General features: G+C 41.8%; 1 protein-coding gene across 2 annotated transcripts; it reads left to right on the top strand.

Annotated features, from left to right (window-relative positions):
• Positions 1-3,170: 3,170 nt before the first annotated feature.
• Positions 3,171-14,989, top strand: LOC109899152 (charged multivesicular body protein 6). Of its 2 annotated transcripts, none has more exons than XM_031835412.1 (8): positions 3,171-3,312; positions 6,141-6,250; positions 11,398-11,485; positions 11,716-11,802; positions 12,382-12,447; positions 12,546-12,626; positions 12,866-12,950; positions 13,119-14,989. In XM_031835412.1, the coding sequence occupies exons 1-8, from the start codon at positions 3,199-3,201 to the stop codon at positions 13,160-13,162; spliced, it is 675 nt and encodes a 224-aa protein (XP_031691272.1). In that variant the 5' UTR covers positions 3,171-3,198; the 3' UTR covers positions 13,163-14,989. The 2 variants fall into 2 exon arrangements, with proteins under 2 accessions (XP_031691272.1, XP_020349797.1); XM_020494208.2 differs by lacking the exon at positions 3,171-3,312 and adding an exon at positions 4,466-4,773.
• Positions 14,990-16,174: the final 1,185 nt, after the last annotated feature.

Raw genomic sequence — 16,174 nt, 5'->3', positions numbered from 1 at the left:
TATCTGGAGCATCAGCATTTGTGGGTTCGATTACAGGCTCAAAATGGCCAGAAACAAAGACCTTTCTTCTGAAACTCGTCAGTCTATTCTTGTTATGAGAAATGAAGGCTATTCCATGTGAGAAATTGCCAAGAAACTGAAGATCTCGTACAACTCTGTGTACTACTCCCGTCATAGAACAGCTCTAACCAGAATGGAAAGAGGAGTGGGAGGCCCCGGTGCACAACTGAGCAAGAGGACAAGTACATTAGTGTCTAGTTTGAGAAACTTTTTATTTGTATTTTTTAAACATGTTCTTTTTTTCACTTCACCAGTTTGGACTATGTTGTGTATGTTCATTAGATGAAATCCAAATACAAATCTATTTAAATTACAGGTTGTAATGCAACAAAATAGGAAAAACACCAAGGGGGGTGAATACTTTTGTAAGGCACTGTATATATACACATTTTTCCAAACGTATTAATAATAAACTTAAATATCACATTTACATAAGTATTCAGATCCTTTACTCAGTACTTTGTTGAAGCACCTTTTGCAGCAATTACAGCCTCAAGTCATCTTGGGTATGGCGCTACAAACTTTGCACACCTGTATTTGTGGAGTTTCTCCCATTTCTTTTCCACGTGTCCTCTCAAACTCTGTCAGGTTGGATGGGGAGCGTTGCTGCACAGCTATTTATAGGTCATGTCCGAGCTCTGGCTGGGCCACTCAAGGGCATTCAGAGACATGTCCCGAAGCCACTCCTGCATTGTATTGGCTGTGTGCTTAGGGGCATTGTCCTGTTGGAAGGTGAACCTTCACTCTGGAGCAGGTTTTCATCAAGAATCTCTCAGTATTTTGCTCCGTTCATCTTTGCCTCGATCCTGACTAATCTACCAGTCCCAGCGGCTGAAAAACATCCCCACAGCACATTGCTTCCACCACCATGCTTCACCGTAGGGATGGTGCCAGGTTTCCTCCAGACGTGACGCTTGGCATTCAGGCCAAATAGTTAAATCTTTGCTTCATCAGACCAGAAAATCTTGTTTCTCATGGTCTGAGAATCCTTTAGGTGCCTTTTGGCAAACTCCAAGCGGGCAGTCATGTGCCTTATTACTGAGGAGTGGCTTCCGTTCTGGCCACTCAACCATAAAGGCCTGATTGGTGGAATGCTGCAGAGATGGTTGTCCATCTGGAAGGTTCTCCCATCTCCACAGAGGAACTCTGGAGCTCTAAGGCCCTTCTCCCCCGATTAGTCAGTTTGACCAGCTCTAGGAGGAGTCTTGGTGGTTTCAAACTTCTTCCATTTAAGAATGATGGAGGCCACTGTGTTTTGGGGACCTTCAATGCTGCAGAAATGTTTTGGTACCCTTTCCCAGATCTGTGCCCTGCAGCTCTACGGACAATTCCTTTGACCTCGTGCCTTGGTTTTTGGTCTGACATGCATTGTCAACTGTGCAACCTTATAAAGACAGGTGTGTGCCTTTCCAAATCATGTCCAATCAATTGAATTTACCACAGGTGAACTCCGATCAAGTTGTAGAAACATCTCAAGGGATGATCAAGCTCAATTTCGAGCCTCTTAGCAAAGGGTCTGAATACTTATGTAAATAAGGTATTTCTCTTTTAATTTTAAGAGATGTGCAAACATTTCTAAAAACCTGTTTTTGCCTTTTCTGATAAAATAAAAAGGTTGAATCAATTTTAGAATGAGGCTGAATAAGGCTGTAACGTAAAAAAATGTGGAAAAAGTCAAGGGGTCTGAATACTTTCTGAATGCACTGTATACAAGATTTCAGTAAGTGTTTAACTGATTATGTGTCAGTGTATGCGGCCGAGTTGATGGCCATGATTATAGGTTTGAGATGAGTGGAGGAGGTGAAACCACTGAGTGGTGATCTGCTCTGATTCGGCTGCAGTGTTTATTAGTGTGAAGACTGGAGGGTTGGAAAGGGGAGACTTGTTTGTGGGGATGATGGTGTTTTAATGGAATTGGAGTGGTGGTAAGCTTTTGCTGAGTTCCCACCCATGTGGGTGTGGAGGGTAATGAGAAGGCCAACATGGTGGCTGAGTGTGCTGTGATGAGAGAGGGGGTAGATATTCAGGTCCCACTGGGCCGCAGGGAAGTCAAGTCCTTGATCCGGGCAAAAGGGCTCGAGCTTTGGCAAAGGGAATGGGATGCTAGTGGTAAGGGGAGGCAATTTTATTGTGTGCATCGATCAGTAAAGGAAGAGGTGGGGAGTATGGGATGTAAGAGAGAGGAAGTTGTGTGTAGTAGACTACTACTGTTTGGCCACACAGGTTTGAATGCCACTTTGTGGATGATGGGGAGACATGAAACAGGTCTGTGTGATGAGTGTTTAGTGGAGGAAACGGTGGAGCATGTGTGGATATTTTGTGAACTGTATGACATAGATTATATAAAAAATTGTCAGACTAGAGTCACCCAAGTTATAGACTGTTCTCTCTACTACCGCATGGCAAGTGGTACCGGAACGCCAAGTCTAGGTCCAAAAGGCTCCTTAACAGCTTCTACCCCCAAGCCATAAGACTGCTGAACAATTTATCCAATGGCTATTTTCTTAACACTATTTTCTTAAAACTGCATTGTTGGTTAATGGCTTGTAAGTAAGCATTTCACGGTAAGGTCTACAACTGTCGTATTCGGTGCATGTGACAAATACAATTTCATTTGAGATGCTGAGAGATTGTGTGAAAGGGTCAGAGTGACTGGATAGGGTTGGGTTTTGGGTGGTATAGTGGGGGGAAGGGAAGTGGTGTCTAGGGCTCTATTTCACTTTCATAAAGGAACAGGACCAATGAAGAATTGTTCTTGTCACTGTACATTCAATTATGTGAACCCTTTGCAATTACCTGGATTTCTGCATAAATTGGTCATCAAATTTGAGCTGATCTTCATCTAAGTCACAACAATAGACACACATAGTGTGCTTAAACTAATAACACACAGATTATTGTATTTTTCTTGTCTATATTGAATACATAACTTAAACATTCACTGTGTAGGTTGGAAAAAGTATGTGAACCCTTCGGCTAGTCACTTCTCCAAAAGCTAATTGGAGTCAGGAGTCAGATAACCTGGAGTCCAATCAATGAGACGAGATTGGAGATGTTGGTTAGAACTGCCTTGCCCTATAAAAAACACTCGTAAAATTTGGCTTTACTAAACACAAGAAGCATTGCCTGATGTGAATCATGCCTCAAACAACAGAGCGCTCAGAAGACCACCGATTAAGAGTTATTGACTTGCATGAAGCTGGAAAGGGTTACGAAAGTATCTCGAAAAGCCTTGATGTTCATCAGTTCACGGTAAGACAAAGTGTCTATAAATGGAGAAAGTTTAGCACTGTTGCTACTCTCCCTAGGAGTGGCCGTCCTGCAAAGATGACTGCAAGAGCACAGGGCAGAAGAATCATAGAATGTCAGCTAAAGACTTACTGAAATCTCTGGAACATCTCTGTTGATGAGTCTACGATACATAAAATGCTAAACAAGAATGTTGTTCATGTGAGGACAACACAGAAGAAGCCATTGCTGTCAAAAGAAAAACATTTCTGCATGTCTGAAGTTTGCAAAAGTGCATGTTGATGTTCCACAGCGCTACTGGCAAAATATTCTGTGGACAGATGAAACTACAGTTGAGTTGTTTGGAACAACACTGTGTGGAGGAAAAAAAGGCACAGCACACCAACATCAAAACCTCATCCCAACTGTAAATTATTGTGGAGGAAGCGTCATGGTTTGGGTGTGTTTTGCTGCCTCAGGGCCTGGACAGCTTGCTATCATCAACGGAAAAATGAATTCCCAGGTTTATCAAGACATTTTGCAGGAAAATGTTAGGCTATCTGTCCACAAGTTGAAGCTCAACAGAAGTTGGGTGACGCAACAGGACAACAACCCACAACGCAGAAGTAAATCAACAACAGAAGAAAATATGCCTTCTGGAGTGGCCCAGTCAGAGTCCTGACTTCAACCCGATTGAGATGCTGTGGCATGACTTCAAGAGAGCAGTTCAAACCAGACATCCCAAGAATATTGCTGAACTGAAACAGTTTTGTAAAGAGGAATGGTCCAAAATTCCTCCTGATCGTTGTGCAGGTCTGATGCGCAACGACAGAAAATGTTTGGTTGAGGTTATTGCTGCCAAAGGAGGGTCAACCAGTTATTAAATCCAAGGGTTCACATACTTTTTCCACCCTGCACTGTGAATGTTTACATGGGGTTCAATAAAGACATGAACATGTAGACTTGTTTGTGTTATTAGTTTAAGCATACTGTGTCTATTGTTGTGATTTTTGTTGTGATCCAGATATTTCCAAAGGGTTCACATACTTTTTCTTGCCACTGTAGGTCGGTCGCGACTGGCCTCACACTCCAGTACAGTAGGTGGCGGTGTATGCACCTTAAAGTTGGATGCGATCCGCCAACCCAATCACAAAAGAAGAACAAGGAGGCGCAGGACAGACTTGCCCAAACGAGAGAACCCCACTATTTCGATTGTCCATACCAGAATGCCGTACTTCCTGACTTTAGGGGTGTGGTTTTTAGAATTAGCTTCGCTGAAATAAACTAGCAAAGTAATAAGATATCTAGCCTGTCGACCGCTCTACAAACTAATTGTAGGCTTACGCAATGTTCTTTTGAGAAATAGACTTGTTTACAAGTCGACTCTTTAGTTGCACAGAGTGGCGGGGATGCGGAATCAAAATGGGAAACATTTTCGGCAGAAAGAGACGCACGCGAGTCACAGAGCAGGACAGAGCCGTTTTGGTGAGTAGCCTAACGTTACTGTAGCTAGCTAGCCGTAGCCAACTATTTAGCAAGTCAGCCTGCTAACATAGTTACTATAGTTAGCTACAAACATGTTCCAGTTGGCTCTCTACCCACACTACCCAGATAGGGAATCGATTTATAATGTTAGATCTGCAAAGTACACTACATGACCGAATGTATGTGGACACCTGCACCTCGAACAACTCATTCAAAAATCATGGGCATAAATATGGCGTTTGCCCTCCCCCTTGCTGCTATAACAGCCTCCACTTTTCTGGGGAGGCTTTTAATTAGATGTTGGAACATTGCTGAAGGGACTTGGTTCCGTTCAGCCACGAGTATTAGTGAGGTCGGCACTGATGTTGGCATATTAGGCCTGGCTCGGAGTCAGCATTTCAATTCATCCCAAAGGTGTTTGGTGGGGTTGAGGTCAGGGCTCTGTGCAGGCCAGTCCAGTTCTTCCAAACCGATCTCGACAAACCGTTTTTGTATGGACCTCGCTTTGTGCACGGGGTATTGCCATGCTGAAAAAGGAAAGGGCCTTCCCCCAAACTGTTGCAACAAAGTTGAAACACAGAATCATCTAGAATGCCATTGTATGCTGTAGAGTTAAAAAGTCCTTTCACTGGACCTAAGGACAACCATGAATAACAGCCCCTCCACCAAACTTTACAGTTGGCCTATGCATTCAGGCATGTAGCGTTCTCCTGTATTAAACTGCAGCATTACATATCGAGCATATTTAATACTCAATAAAATGGTGTATCATGCTACTCAAATGACACCCACATGTCAATATGCATGATAGGCTGGATAGTGCGGTCATTTCTCGCAGTCAGTCCTGCAATAAGAGCTACGACGCTAATATTTGTGTAAACTCTCTACTCATTGACATCCACAGAACATTACTGTAGACTGTTACCCCATTTTCATTGATCCACAATCCATAGGTAAGGCTGTACAGTGAAATAGAATTATGCCCCCAATTCAATGATGAAGTCTAATACATCCACAGTGCAATTTCAACTGATATAAAAATAAAAAAATTTTTTTGATTTTAACATTGTCTATTGTTGAATTTTTTAAACATTCCGAACTTCTTTTGCGTTATCTAGTTCAGATATAGCATTTCACTAATTGTATCCATTTGCATCATATTCAATGTGACTTATTTTGAAGGCAAACCACTGATAACGCTATTGTTACTCACACTGTTGTTTAAGACACACTGGTGGGTTAGGGGCAGTCTGACAACCCATACTAACCAGGGCTAACACCAAATTCAAGCTAGACAGTAAACTGAAGCGATTTAGTGTTGTTGGAATACCACTCATTTCAATCACGTTCTGTCTTCTCCATTCCAGCAACTGAAACAGCAGAGAGATAAGTTGAAGCAGTACCAAAAGAGAATCACTCTGCAGCTGGAAAAAGAGAGGAATCTGGCCAAGCAGCTGCTGAAAGATGGCAAGAAAGAGTAAGGACCTTCTCTCACCATAAATAATGCCTAAAGTAAATGTCACTTTAAAGCGCTTGAGATTGAAAGCTGTCATGATCATACATTGATACATACAGTTGAAGTCGGAAGTTTACATACACCTTAGCCAAATACATTTAAACTCAGTTTTTCACAATTCCTGACTTGTAATCCTAGTAAAAATTCCCTGTTTTAGGTCAGTTAGGATCACCACTTTATTTTAAGAATGTGAAATGTCAGAATAATACTAGAGTGATTTATTTCAGCTTTTATTTTTTTCATCACATTCCCTGTGGGTGAGAAGTGTACATACACTCAATTATTATTTGTTAGCATTGCCTTAAACAATTTAAACTTCTTATGGCGGTAGGGGCAGTATTGAGTAGCTTGGATGAAAGGTGCCCAGAGTAAACTGCCTGCTCCTCAGTCTCAGTTGCTAATATATGCATATTATTAGTAGTATTGGATAGAAAACACTGACGTTTCTAAAACTGTTTGAATGATGTCTGTGAGTATAACAGAACTCATATGGCAGGCAAAAACCTGAGAAGAAATCCAAACAGGAAGTGAGAAATCTGAGGTTGGTCGATTTTCAACCCAGGCCCTATTGAATTCACAGTGGGATATGGATGAAGTTGCACTTCCTAGGGCTTCCAATAGATGTCAACCGTCTTTAGAAACTTGAATGAGGCTTCTACTGTGTTGTGGGACTGAATGAGTCGGGTTACTGGCAGAGAGCCATTTCCTGGTCACGTGCGTTTCGCATGATATCGACCTGCGTTTGATTGCTTCTCTAGACACAAAGGAATTCTCCGGTTGGTACTTTATTGAATATCTATGATAACAAAAGTATAGATTGATTCTATTCTTAGTTTAAAATGTTTCTTCGACCTGTAATCTAACTTTTTTTGACGTTTTTGTCCGAACTTATGCAGGACCTGCATGAGCGTTTGGATATGTGTACCTAACGCGCTAACAAAAGTAGCTACTTGGACATAAATAATGAACATTATCGATCAAATCAAGCATTTATTGTGGAACTAGGATTCCTGGGAGTGCATTGTGATGATCATCTGGTTTCTGTTGACTCCAACATGGCGGACAATTGTATTTATTGTGAGTGCCCTCTCAGATTATTGCATGGTTTATTGCATGGTTTGTCAAAAGTTTTTTTGAAATGTGACAGTGGCTGCATTAAGGAGAGGTATATCTATAATTCCATTTGTATAACTAGTATTATCATCTACATTTGAGTATTTTTGTTGAATCGATGTGGCTATGCAAAATCACTGGATGTTTTTGGAACTAGTGAACGTAACGCGCCAATGTAAACTCAGATATTTTTATATAAATATGAACTTTATCAAACAAAACATACATGAAGTCCTATGAGTGTCATCTGATGAAGATCATCAAAGGTTGGTGATTAATTTGATCTCTATTTGTGCTTTTTGTGACTCCTCTCTTTGGCTGGAAAAATGGCTGAGTTTCTCTTTGGCTTGGTGGTGGCCTAACATAATCGTCTGTGGTGCTTTTGCTGTAAAGCCTATTTGAAATCGGACACTGTGGTGGGATTAACAACAAGATTACCTTTAAAACAGTATAAGATACATGTATGTTTGAGGAATTTTAATTTTTAGATTTCTGTTTTGAATTTGTCGCCCTGCACTTTCACTGGCTGTTGTCATATCATCCCTTTAACGGGATTGCAGCCCTAAGAAGTTTTAACTTGGGTCAAACGTTTCGGGTAGTCTTCCACAAGCTTCCCACAACAAGTTGGGTGAATTTTGGCCAATACCTCCTGACCGAGCTGGTGAAACTGAGTCAGGTTTGTAGACCTCCTTGCTCGCACATGCTTTTTCAGTTCTGCCCGTACCTTTTCTATAGGATTGAGGTCAGGGCTTTGTGATGGCCACTCTAATACCTTGACTTTGTTGTCCTTAAGCTATTTTGCCACAACTTTGGAAGTATGCTTGGGGTCATTGTCCATTTGGAAGACCCATTTGCGACCAAGCTTTAACTTTCTGACTGATGTCTTGAGATATTGCTTCAATATATCCATCCACATAATTTTTTTACCCTAATGATGCCATCTATTTTGTGAAGTGCACCAGTCCCTCCTGCAGCAAAGCAACCCCACAACATGATGCTGCCACCACTGTGCTTCAGTTGGGATGGTGTTCTTCGGCTTGCAAGCCTCCCCTTTTTCCTCCGAACATAATGATGGTCATTATGGCCAAACAGTTCTATTTTTGTTTCATCAGACCAGAGGACATTTCTCCCAAAATTACGATCTTTGTCCCCATGTGCAGTTGCAAACTGTAGTCTGGCTTTTTTATGGTGGTTTTGGAGCAGTGGCTTCTTCCTTGCTGAGCGACCTTTCAGGTTATGTCGATATAGGATTCGTTTTACTGTGGATATAGGTACTTTTTTACCTGCTTTCTCCAGCATCTTCACAAGGTCCTTTACTGTTCTGGGATTGATTTGCACATAAGTACGTTTATCTCTAGGAGACAGAACGTCTGTCCTTCCTGAACGGTATGACAGCTGCGTGGTCCCATAGTGTTTATACTTGCAAACTATACGTTGATGCATTTGGAAATTGCTCCCAAGGATGAACCAGACTTGTGGAGGTCTACAATATTTTTTTTTCTGAGGTCTTGGCTGATTTCTTTTGAATTTCCCATGATGTCAAGCAAAGAGGCACTGAGTTTGAAGGTAGGCTTTGAAATACATCCACAGGTACACATCCATTTGACTCAAATGATGTCATTTAGCCTTTCAGAACCTTCAAAAGCCATGGCATCATTTCTGAAATGTTCCATGCTGTTTAAAGGCACAGTCAACTTAGTGTATGTGAATTTCTGACCCACTGGAATTGTGATAGTGAAATAATCTGTCTGTAAACAATTGTTGGAAAAAGGACTTGTGTCATGCGCAAAGTAGATGTCCTAACCGACTAGCCAAAACTATAGTTTGTTAATTAACAAGAAATTTGTGAAGTGGTTGAAAAACGAGTTTTAATGACCAAGTGTCAACTGTACTCACATAACCATTAAAAGTTTGGGAAATGTCCTTGATTTCTGAAAGAAAAGCACAAAAAAAAGTCCATTAAAATAACATCAAATTGATCAGAAATACAGTGTAGACATTGTTAATGTTGACTATTGTAGCTGGAAACAGCTGATTTAATGAAATATCTACGTTGGCGTACAGAGGCCCATAATCAGCAACCATCACTCTGTTCCAATGGCTTGTTGTGTTAGCTAATCCAAGTGTATCATTTTAAATGGATAATTGATCATTAGAAAACCCTTTTGCAATTATGTTAGCACAGCTGAAAACTGTTGTCTTTCTTTAGACTAGTTGAGTATCTGGAACATCAGAATTTGTGGGTTCGATTACAGGCTCAACTCGTCAGTCTATTCTTGTTCTGAGAAATGAAGGCTATTCCATGCGAGGAATTGCCAAGAAACTGAAGTTAACGTACAACACTGTACTACTCCCTTCACAGAACAGCGCAAACTGTCTCTAACCAGAATATAAAGAGTGGGAGGCCCCAGTGCACAACTGAGCAAGAGGACAAGTACATTAGTGTCTAGTTTGAGAAACAGACTCCTCACACGTCCTCAACTGGCAGCTTCATTAAATAGTACCTGCAAAACACCAGTCTCAACTAGAGGTTGACCGACTGATTTTTCAACGCCGATACCGATTATTGGAGGACCAAAAAAAAAGCCGATACCGATGAATCGGCCAATTTTAAGAAGTTAGTTATTATAGTAATTATGACACGTCTATTTCTCTCTATACCATTTGTATTTCATATACCTTTGACAACTGGATGTTCTAATAGGCACTTTTAGTATTGCCAGCCTAATCTCAGGAGTTGATAGACTTGAAGTCATAAACATCGCTGTGCTTGAATGAATGTTTATGAGCCTACCACCGCTCAGTCAGACTGCTCTATCAAATCATAGATTTAAATCTGGAACCATTCCATATTTTATTGAATGGGTGGCAACCCTAAGTCTTTATATTGCTGTTACATTGCCCAACCTTCAATGTTATGTCATAATTATGTACAATTCTGGCAAAGTAGTTTGCAACGAGCCAGGCGGCACAAACTGTTGCATATACCCTGACTCTGCGTGCAATGAACCCAAGAGAAGTTACACAATTTCTCTAGTTAATATTGCCTGCTGACATATTTATTTTAACTAAATATGCAGGTTTAAAAAATATATAATTCTGTGTATTGATTTTAAGAAAGACATTGATGTTTATGGTTAGGTACATTCGTGCAACGATTGTGCTTTTTTTTTGGCGAATGTGCTTTTGTTAAATCTTCCCCCGTTTGGCGTAGTAAGCTGTGGTTCGATGATAAAATAACCGGCACCGCATTGATTATATGCTAAGTTGAACAAGCTAGTTAACCTAGTAATATCATCATCCATGTGTAGTTAACTAGTGATTATTTGAAGATAGATTTTTTTTTTACATAAGATAAGTTTAATGCTAGTTAGCCACTTACCATGGCTCCTTACTGCACTCGTGTAGCAGGTGGTCAGCCTGCCATGCAGTTTCCTCGTTGAATGCAATGTAATCGGCCATAATCATTGTTATGAAAACTTGAAATTTGCCCTGATTAATCGGCCATGCCGATTTAATCAGTCGACCTCTAGTTTCAACGTCAACAGTAGAGGCGACACCGGGATGCTGGCCTTCTAGGCAGAGTTCCTCTGTCCAATGTCTGTGTTCTTTTGCCAATGTAAATTTTTTTCTTTTTATTGGCCAAACTGAGATATGGCTTTTTCTTTGCAACTCTGCCTAGAAGGCCAGCATCCCGGAGTCGCCTCTACTGTTGATGTTGAGACTCATGTTTTGTGCAAAGCTGTCAAGGTAAAGGGTGGCTACTTTGAAGAATCTCAAATATACAATATATTTTCATAACACTTTTTTTTAACTACATGATTCCATGTGTTATTTCATAGTTTTGATGTCTTCGCTATTATTCTACAATGTAGAAAATAGTAAAAAATAAAAACTCTTGAATGAGAAGGAGTGTCCAAACTGTTATTATGTTATTTCCAATTTAGTATATTGTATTGCATTTTCTAACCTTTCTGTATTTTGTTTTCAAACAGGAAGGCCCTCCTCTTGCTCAAAAAGAAGAGATACCAAGACCAGCTCCTAGACAAGACGGAAAACCAGATTAGCAACCTGGAGCGCATGGTAAATAGTTGAAACATTTTTCAAACATTTACTCTCACACCACCAGGAATAGTATAACATGGTAATTTATTTATTACTGTAACATGGGATGTATTGCACCGTAGCAACAAAATGTTCACTCTAAACAGAAAATGCTTTGCAACAATAACAATATTTTTTTTAGATACGTCCCTCTGTTTTCGTTTTGTTTGCTGTACTCAACTAATGCTTTCTAATCGTGTTTTCTTTAGTGTCAAGACATTGAGTTTGCCCAGATTGAGATGAAAGTCATTGAAGGCCTTAAAGTTGGAAACGATTGCCTGAAGTCATTGCATGAGGTATGTGAAGGTATCAGAGATCTAAGTTTGTTCTCTATGCCTATGACATAGATGGGTAGCATACTGTATGTGTTTTTCCATAAGCCATCAGTAAGATAAATAGGTTGCTCAGGGTGTTTTCACATGGATTTCGGTACCCCCGTTCGGTTTCTTGGAGCATTTGTGAGAGTTCTACAGAATAAGTTTAGCTTTCACAACACCTGAAAATAACCGTTTCAGGATGTAACCTGTCAGGCACACATTCTACATGACGTTGGCGAGCTAGCTTGCTTGTAACGGGCACAAAGTTTCACTTGAATTACGCTGCCGACTCTTAATACCTGGTTCTCCTGTCCTGGATGTTGGACCTGCTACTCGTGCAGGGTTTGTTTCAGCCAGCGTTAGTTTCAGCCAAGGTTTGTTAGCAGTATAGTGTGGATCAGGCTACTAAATGCTCCAGAATACGCATCTTACAGGGGATATGTGAAAGCGCCCTTAGTTACCTTCATTGCATCTGCAGTCCAAATAGCATTCCACATGAATAATCCATGGCTAAAACATTGGCTTCCCTGTACTTACTGTTTTGTTCTTTCGTATTAGGCGATGTCCATCGAGGATGTGGAGAGAATTATGGATGAGACCCAAGAAGCCATTGAATACCAGAGGGTAAGGTCCCCACTGTTTCTTTTTACAGAGGCGTTGCTATATTACTGAAATTACTGTATTTTCTTGATATTTATTTGTACCTTTTGATCTATCTTCAGGAAATAGATGAGATGCTGGCAGGTTCCCTGACACAGGAGGATGAAGATGCTATACTGGCTGAACTGGAGGCCATCACTCAGGTCAGTTTGAATTACTTAACAACAACACTGGCTGGCAAGGCAGAAACCATCTCATCATGAGACTGTCAACCTGGACAGTATCTCTCTATCAATAGAATGTTCTATTTCATACAAATGGAAGGTTCTATTTTGTCGACTAGAACGTACATTTCTCTGCTCAAGTCCCTCCCCCATTTCTCTGTCTTTCTCTTTCTTATTATTCCTTTCTCTAAAACCTTGATTTGTTATTGTATGTGTAGGGAGACCTTGACCTACCAGAGGTACCTGATGAGTCCCTGCCTGAAGTCCCAGAGACAGCTGAGGAAGAACCAGAGCCAGGTCAAGGTTAGACTCCTCAGATATGTCAACATGCGGAATTACAATGAGGGTTAATTTCACGTTGAAAATGTGTTCAGATTTGGATTCAGATTTAGGTTGAATACTCCACCAGTTGTAATAGACTATGTGATAATTAGGAGTCATTCTGAGTCTGTCTGCTTGTCTTTATTTCAGAGAGACCGAGGAAGAAGCAAGAACGGGAGATGTTGGCTGTCTAGAAACATGTTTGTTTGCCAGGGGACTTGGTACGCCGGCCACTATATCCCCCTCGTAGGGGTCTCATGCCCCAACCACCCCAAACACACAGCCACAGAAAGATTATCTTCACTCACTGGAAGCAGAAGCATCTCTTCCAGTCCCTCACCGTCAAGACTGATGCTCCTGGTGCCCTGCTAGTCCTTGGTCTTGTGAGCCCCACTATGGCTCTATAGGGCTCCTCTGGACTCAACAACCCTATCACTCCAACCATGGACGTGAACCTTATTTTTCAGATCATTGCCTGCAGGTTCTTTCCTATTCTCTTTATGTTTAGGGCCTATTTTGATTGTGCCTATTGCTTAAGTCCCTTGACAGGTGTGTTTTTTGTCTTCTGTGAACAAATTGTGATTAACGGACAAATGAATGCATGTCACTTTATTTATTTCCCTTCAACCTTTTGTAACTTAGGCTTATTATCTGACCACAGAACATATTATCTTTGGGAGGAATAGCCTACATTCATGTTTTAAAGTCATAACTGTTTTCAGAAACCTAACCTGTTTAGATGCCAAAACGTTATTAAAAATGCCTTGATTCCGCCTCCCGGGTGGCGCAGTGGTCTAGGGCACATTGCAGTGCTAGCTGTGCCACCAGAGACTCGGTTTATGCCCAGGCTCTGTCGCAGCCGGCCGCGACCGGGAGGTCCGTGGGGCGACGCACAATTGGCCTAGCGTCATCTGGGTTAGGGAGGGTTTGGCCGGTAGGGATATCCTTGTCTCATCGCGCACCAGCGACTCCTGTGGCCGGGCGCAGTGCGTGGTAACCAGGTCGCCAGGTGCACAGTGTTTACTCCGACACATTGGTGCGGCTGGCTTCTGGGTTGGATGCGCGCTGTATTAAAGAAGCAGTGCGGCTTGGTTGGGTTGCGTTTCGGAGGACGCATGGCTTTCGAGTAAAATTCCAATCTGTCAGGAATGCATTTGACTTTGGCTTTGATTTCAACTTGTTGATCTGGGGACAGAATCCTTATAACGACACTAACCTATTTGCTGAAGCAGCCATTTCATGTCTATTCTTTATCTTCCTCGCTGTCAAACTGTTTAACTAATCTAAAGCTACAGTTCCTTTTGGCTTGGGAATTAGTTTAGTGTCATTGGTGAAAGGAAGGGCTAATCGTATATTGTCAGTGGGCTTACTTACCTCTGTACCTCACAGACAACACTGGTGTTATTATCGGATGCCTAGATTTGACTATGATTTCAGTCAAAGACAACCTCGCAGACCCTGACCTAGCTCTCTATCCAGTGAGTATGATATTCGGTCTGTCTTACAATGAAGTGTGATATTGGGTTGCTAACTGCCTGGGTTTGTAATATTTTACTGGCATATCATATTCTCAGAGCATTGGCTAATTATTTCTTTATCTGAAATGGAGGGCCTACATATAAAAGATAAGCACTACCAACATATTTGATGTAATATGTATGTGGACTATCAGGCCAGATATGTATTGTATAAAAAAAATATGAGTTCTCTAATGTCTCTCTGAGACACTCTTGATGATAAATGTGAAGACCATTTGACAGTTATATCATATTGACAAACCTGTGGCGTGTCTATACGAAATATCTTATTCTGTAACAATACAAGCATTTTTAAAGGTAGTGATTGGCCAGTCTGCTTTTACTCTGTATGTTATAAAAAACAACTAGAGGGCAGCAGATAGCAGTGTTTTTCTTGTTCATTGGTTCGTGAATGTATTGTGTGGATTGGGGTGCTGTCTCATGTTTTTATTATGTGTGCTGTGCATGTATATGGGACAGTAACTAAACTCAGCAAAAAAGAAATGTCCTCTCACTGTCAACTGGGTTTATTTTCAGCAAACTTGACGTGTAAATATTTTCTATGAACATCAGATTCAACAACTGAAAGAAACTGAATAAGTTACACAGACATGTTACTAACAGAAATGAAATAATGTGTCCCTGAACAAAGGGGGGTCAAAAGTAACAGTCATCATTTGGTGTGGCCACCAGCTGCTTTAAGTATTGCAGTGCATCTCCTCCTCATGGACTGCACCAGATTTGCCAGTTCTTACTGTGAGATGTTACACCACTCTTCCACCAATGCACCTGCAAGTTCCTGGACATTTCTGGGGGAATGGTCCTAGCCCTCACCCTCCGATCCAACAGGTCCCAGACGTGCTCAATGGGATTGAGATCCGGGCTCTTCACTGGCCATGGCAGAACACTGACATTCCTGTTTTGCAGGAAATCATGCACAGAACGAGCAGTATGGCTGGTGGCATTGTCATGCTGGAGGGTCATGTCAGGATGAGCCTGCAGGAAGGGACCACATGAGGGAGGAGGATGTCACTGCGTTGAGATTGCCTGCAATGACAACAAGCTCAGTCCAATGATGCTGTGACTCACCGCCCCAGACCATGATGGTCGTTCCACCTCCAAATCCATCCCGCTCCAGAGTACAGGCCTCGGTGTACTACTCATTCCTTGGATGATAAATGCGAATCTGACCATCAACCCTGGTGAGACAAAACCGCAACTCATCAGTGAAGAGCACTTTTTGCCAGTCCTGTCTGGTCCAGCGACGGTGGGTTTGTGCCCATAGGCAACGTTGTTGCTGGTGGTGTCTGGAGAGGACCTGCCTTACAACAGTCCTACAAGCCCTCAGTCCAGTCTCTCTCAGCCTATTGCAGACAGTATGAGCACTGATGGAGGGATTGTGCATTCCTGTTGTAACTCGGCCAGTTGTTGTTGCCATCCTGTCCCGCAGGTGTGATGTTCGGATGTACCGATCCTGTGCAGGTGTTGTTACACGTGGTCTGCCACTATGAGGACGATCAGCTATCCGTCCTGTCTCCCTGTAGCGCTGTCTTGGGTGTCTCACATTACGGGCATTGCAATTTATTGCCCTGGCCACAGGTGCAGTCCTCATGCCTCCTTTGCAGCATGCCTAAGGCACGTTCATTCAGATGAGTAGGGACCGTGGGCATCTTTCTTTTGGTATTTTTC

Source organism: Oncorhynchus kisutch, linkage group LG11 (assembly GCF_002021735.2).
Source record: "Oncorhynchus kisutch isolate 150728-3 linkage group LG11, Okis_V2, whole genome shotgun sequence".
Classification (NCBI taxonomy): domain Eukaryota; kingdom Metazoa; phylum Chordata; class Actinopteri; order Salmoniformes; family Salmonidae; genus Oncorhynchus; species Oncorhynchus kisutch.
The sequence above is the reverse complement of the archived record's forward strand: the minus strand, read 5'-3'. Positions and strand labels throughout refer to the sequence as shown.

Excerpts from the sequence above, each read along its gene's own strand:
- LOC109899152 (XM_031835412.1), top strand. The coding sequence starts at position 3,199 with ATGCCTCAAACAACAGAGCGCTCAGAAGACCACCGATTAAGAGTTATT. Across the intron at positions 11,803-12,381 it reads GCCTGAAGTCATTGCATGAG|GCGATGTCCATCGAGGATGT; the intron begins GTATGTGAAGGT and ends CTTTCGTATTAG. Across the intron at positions 12,627-12,865 it reads AACTGGAGGCCATCACTCAG|GGAGACCTTGACCTACCAGA; the intron begins GTCAGTTTGAAT and ends TTGTATGTGTAG.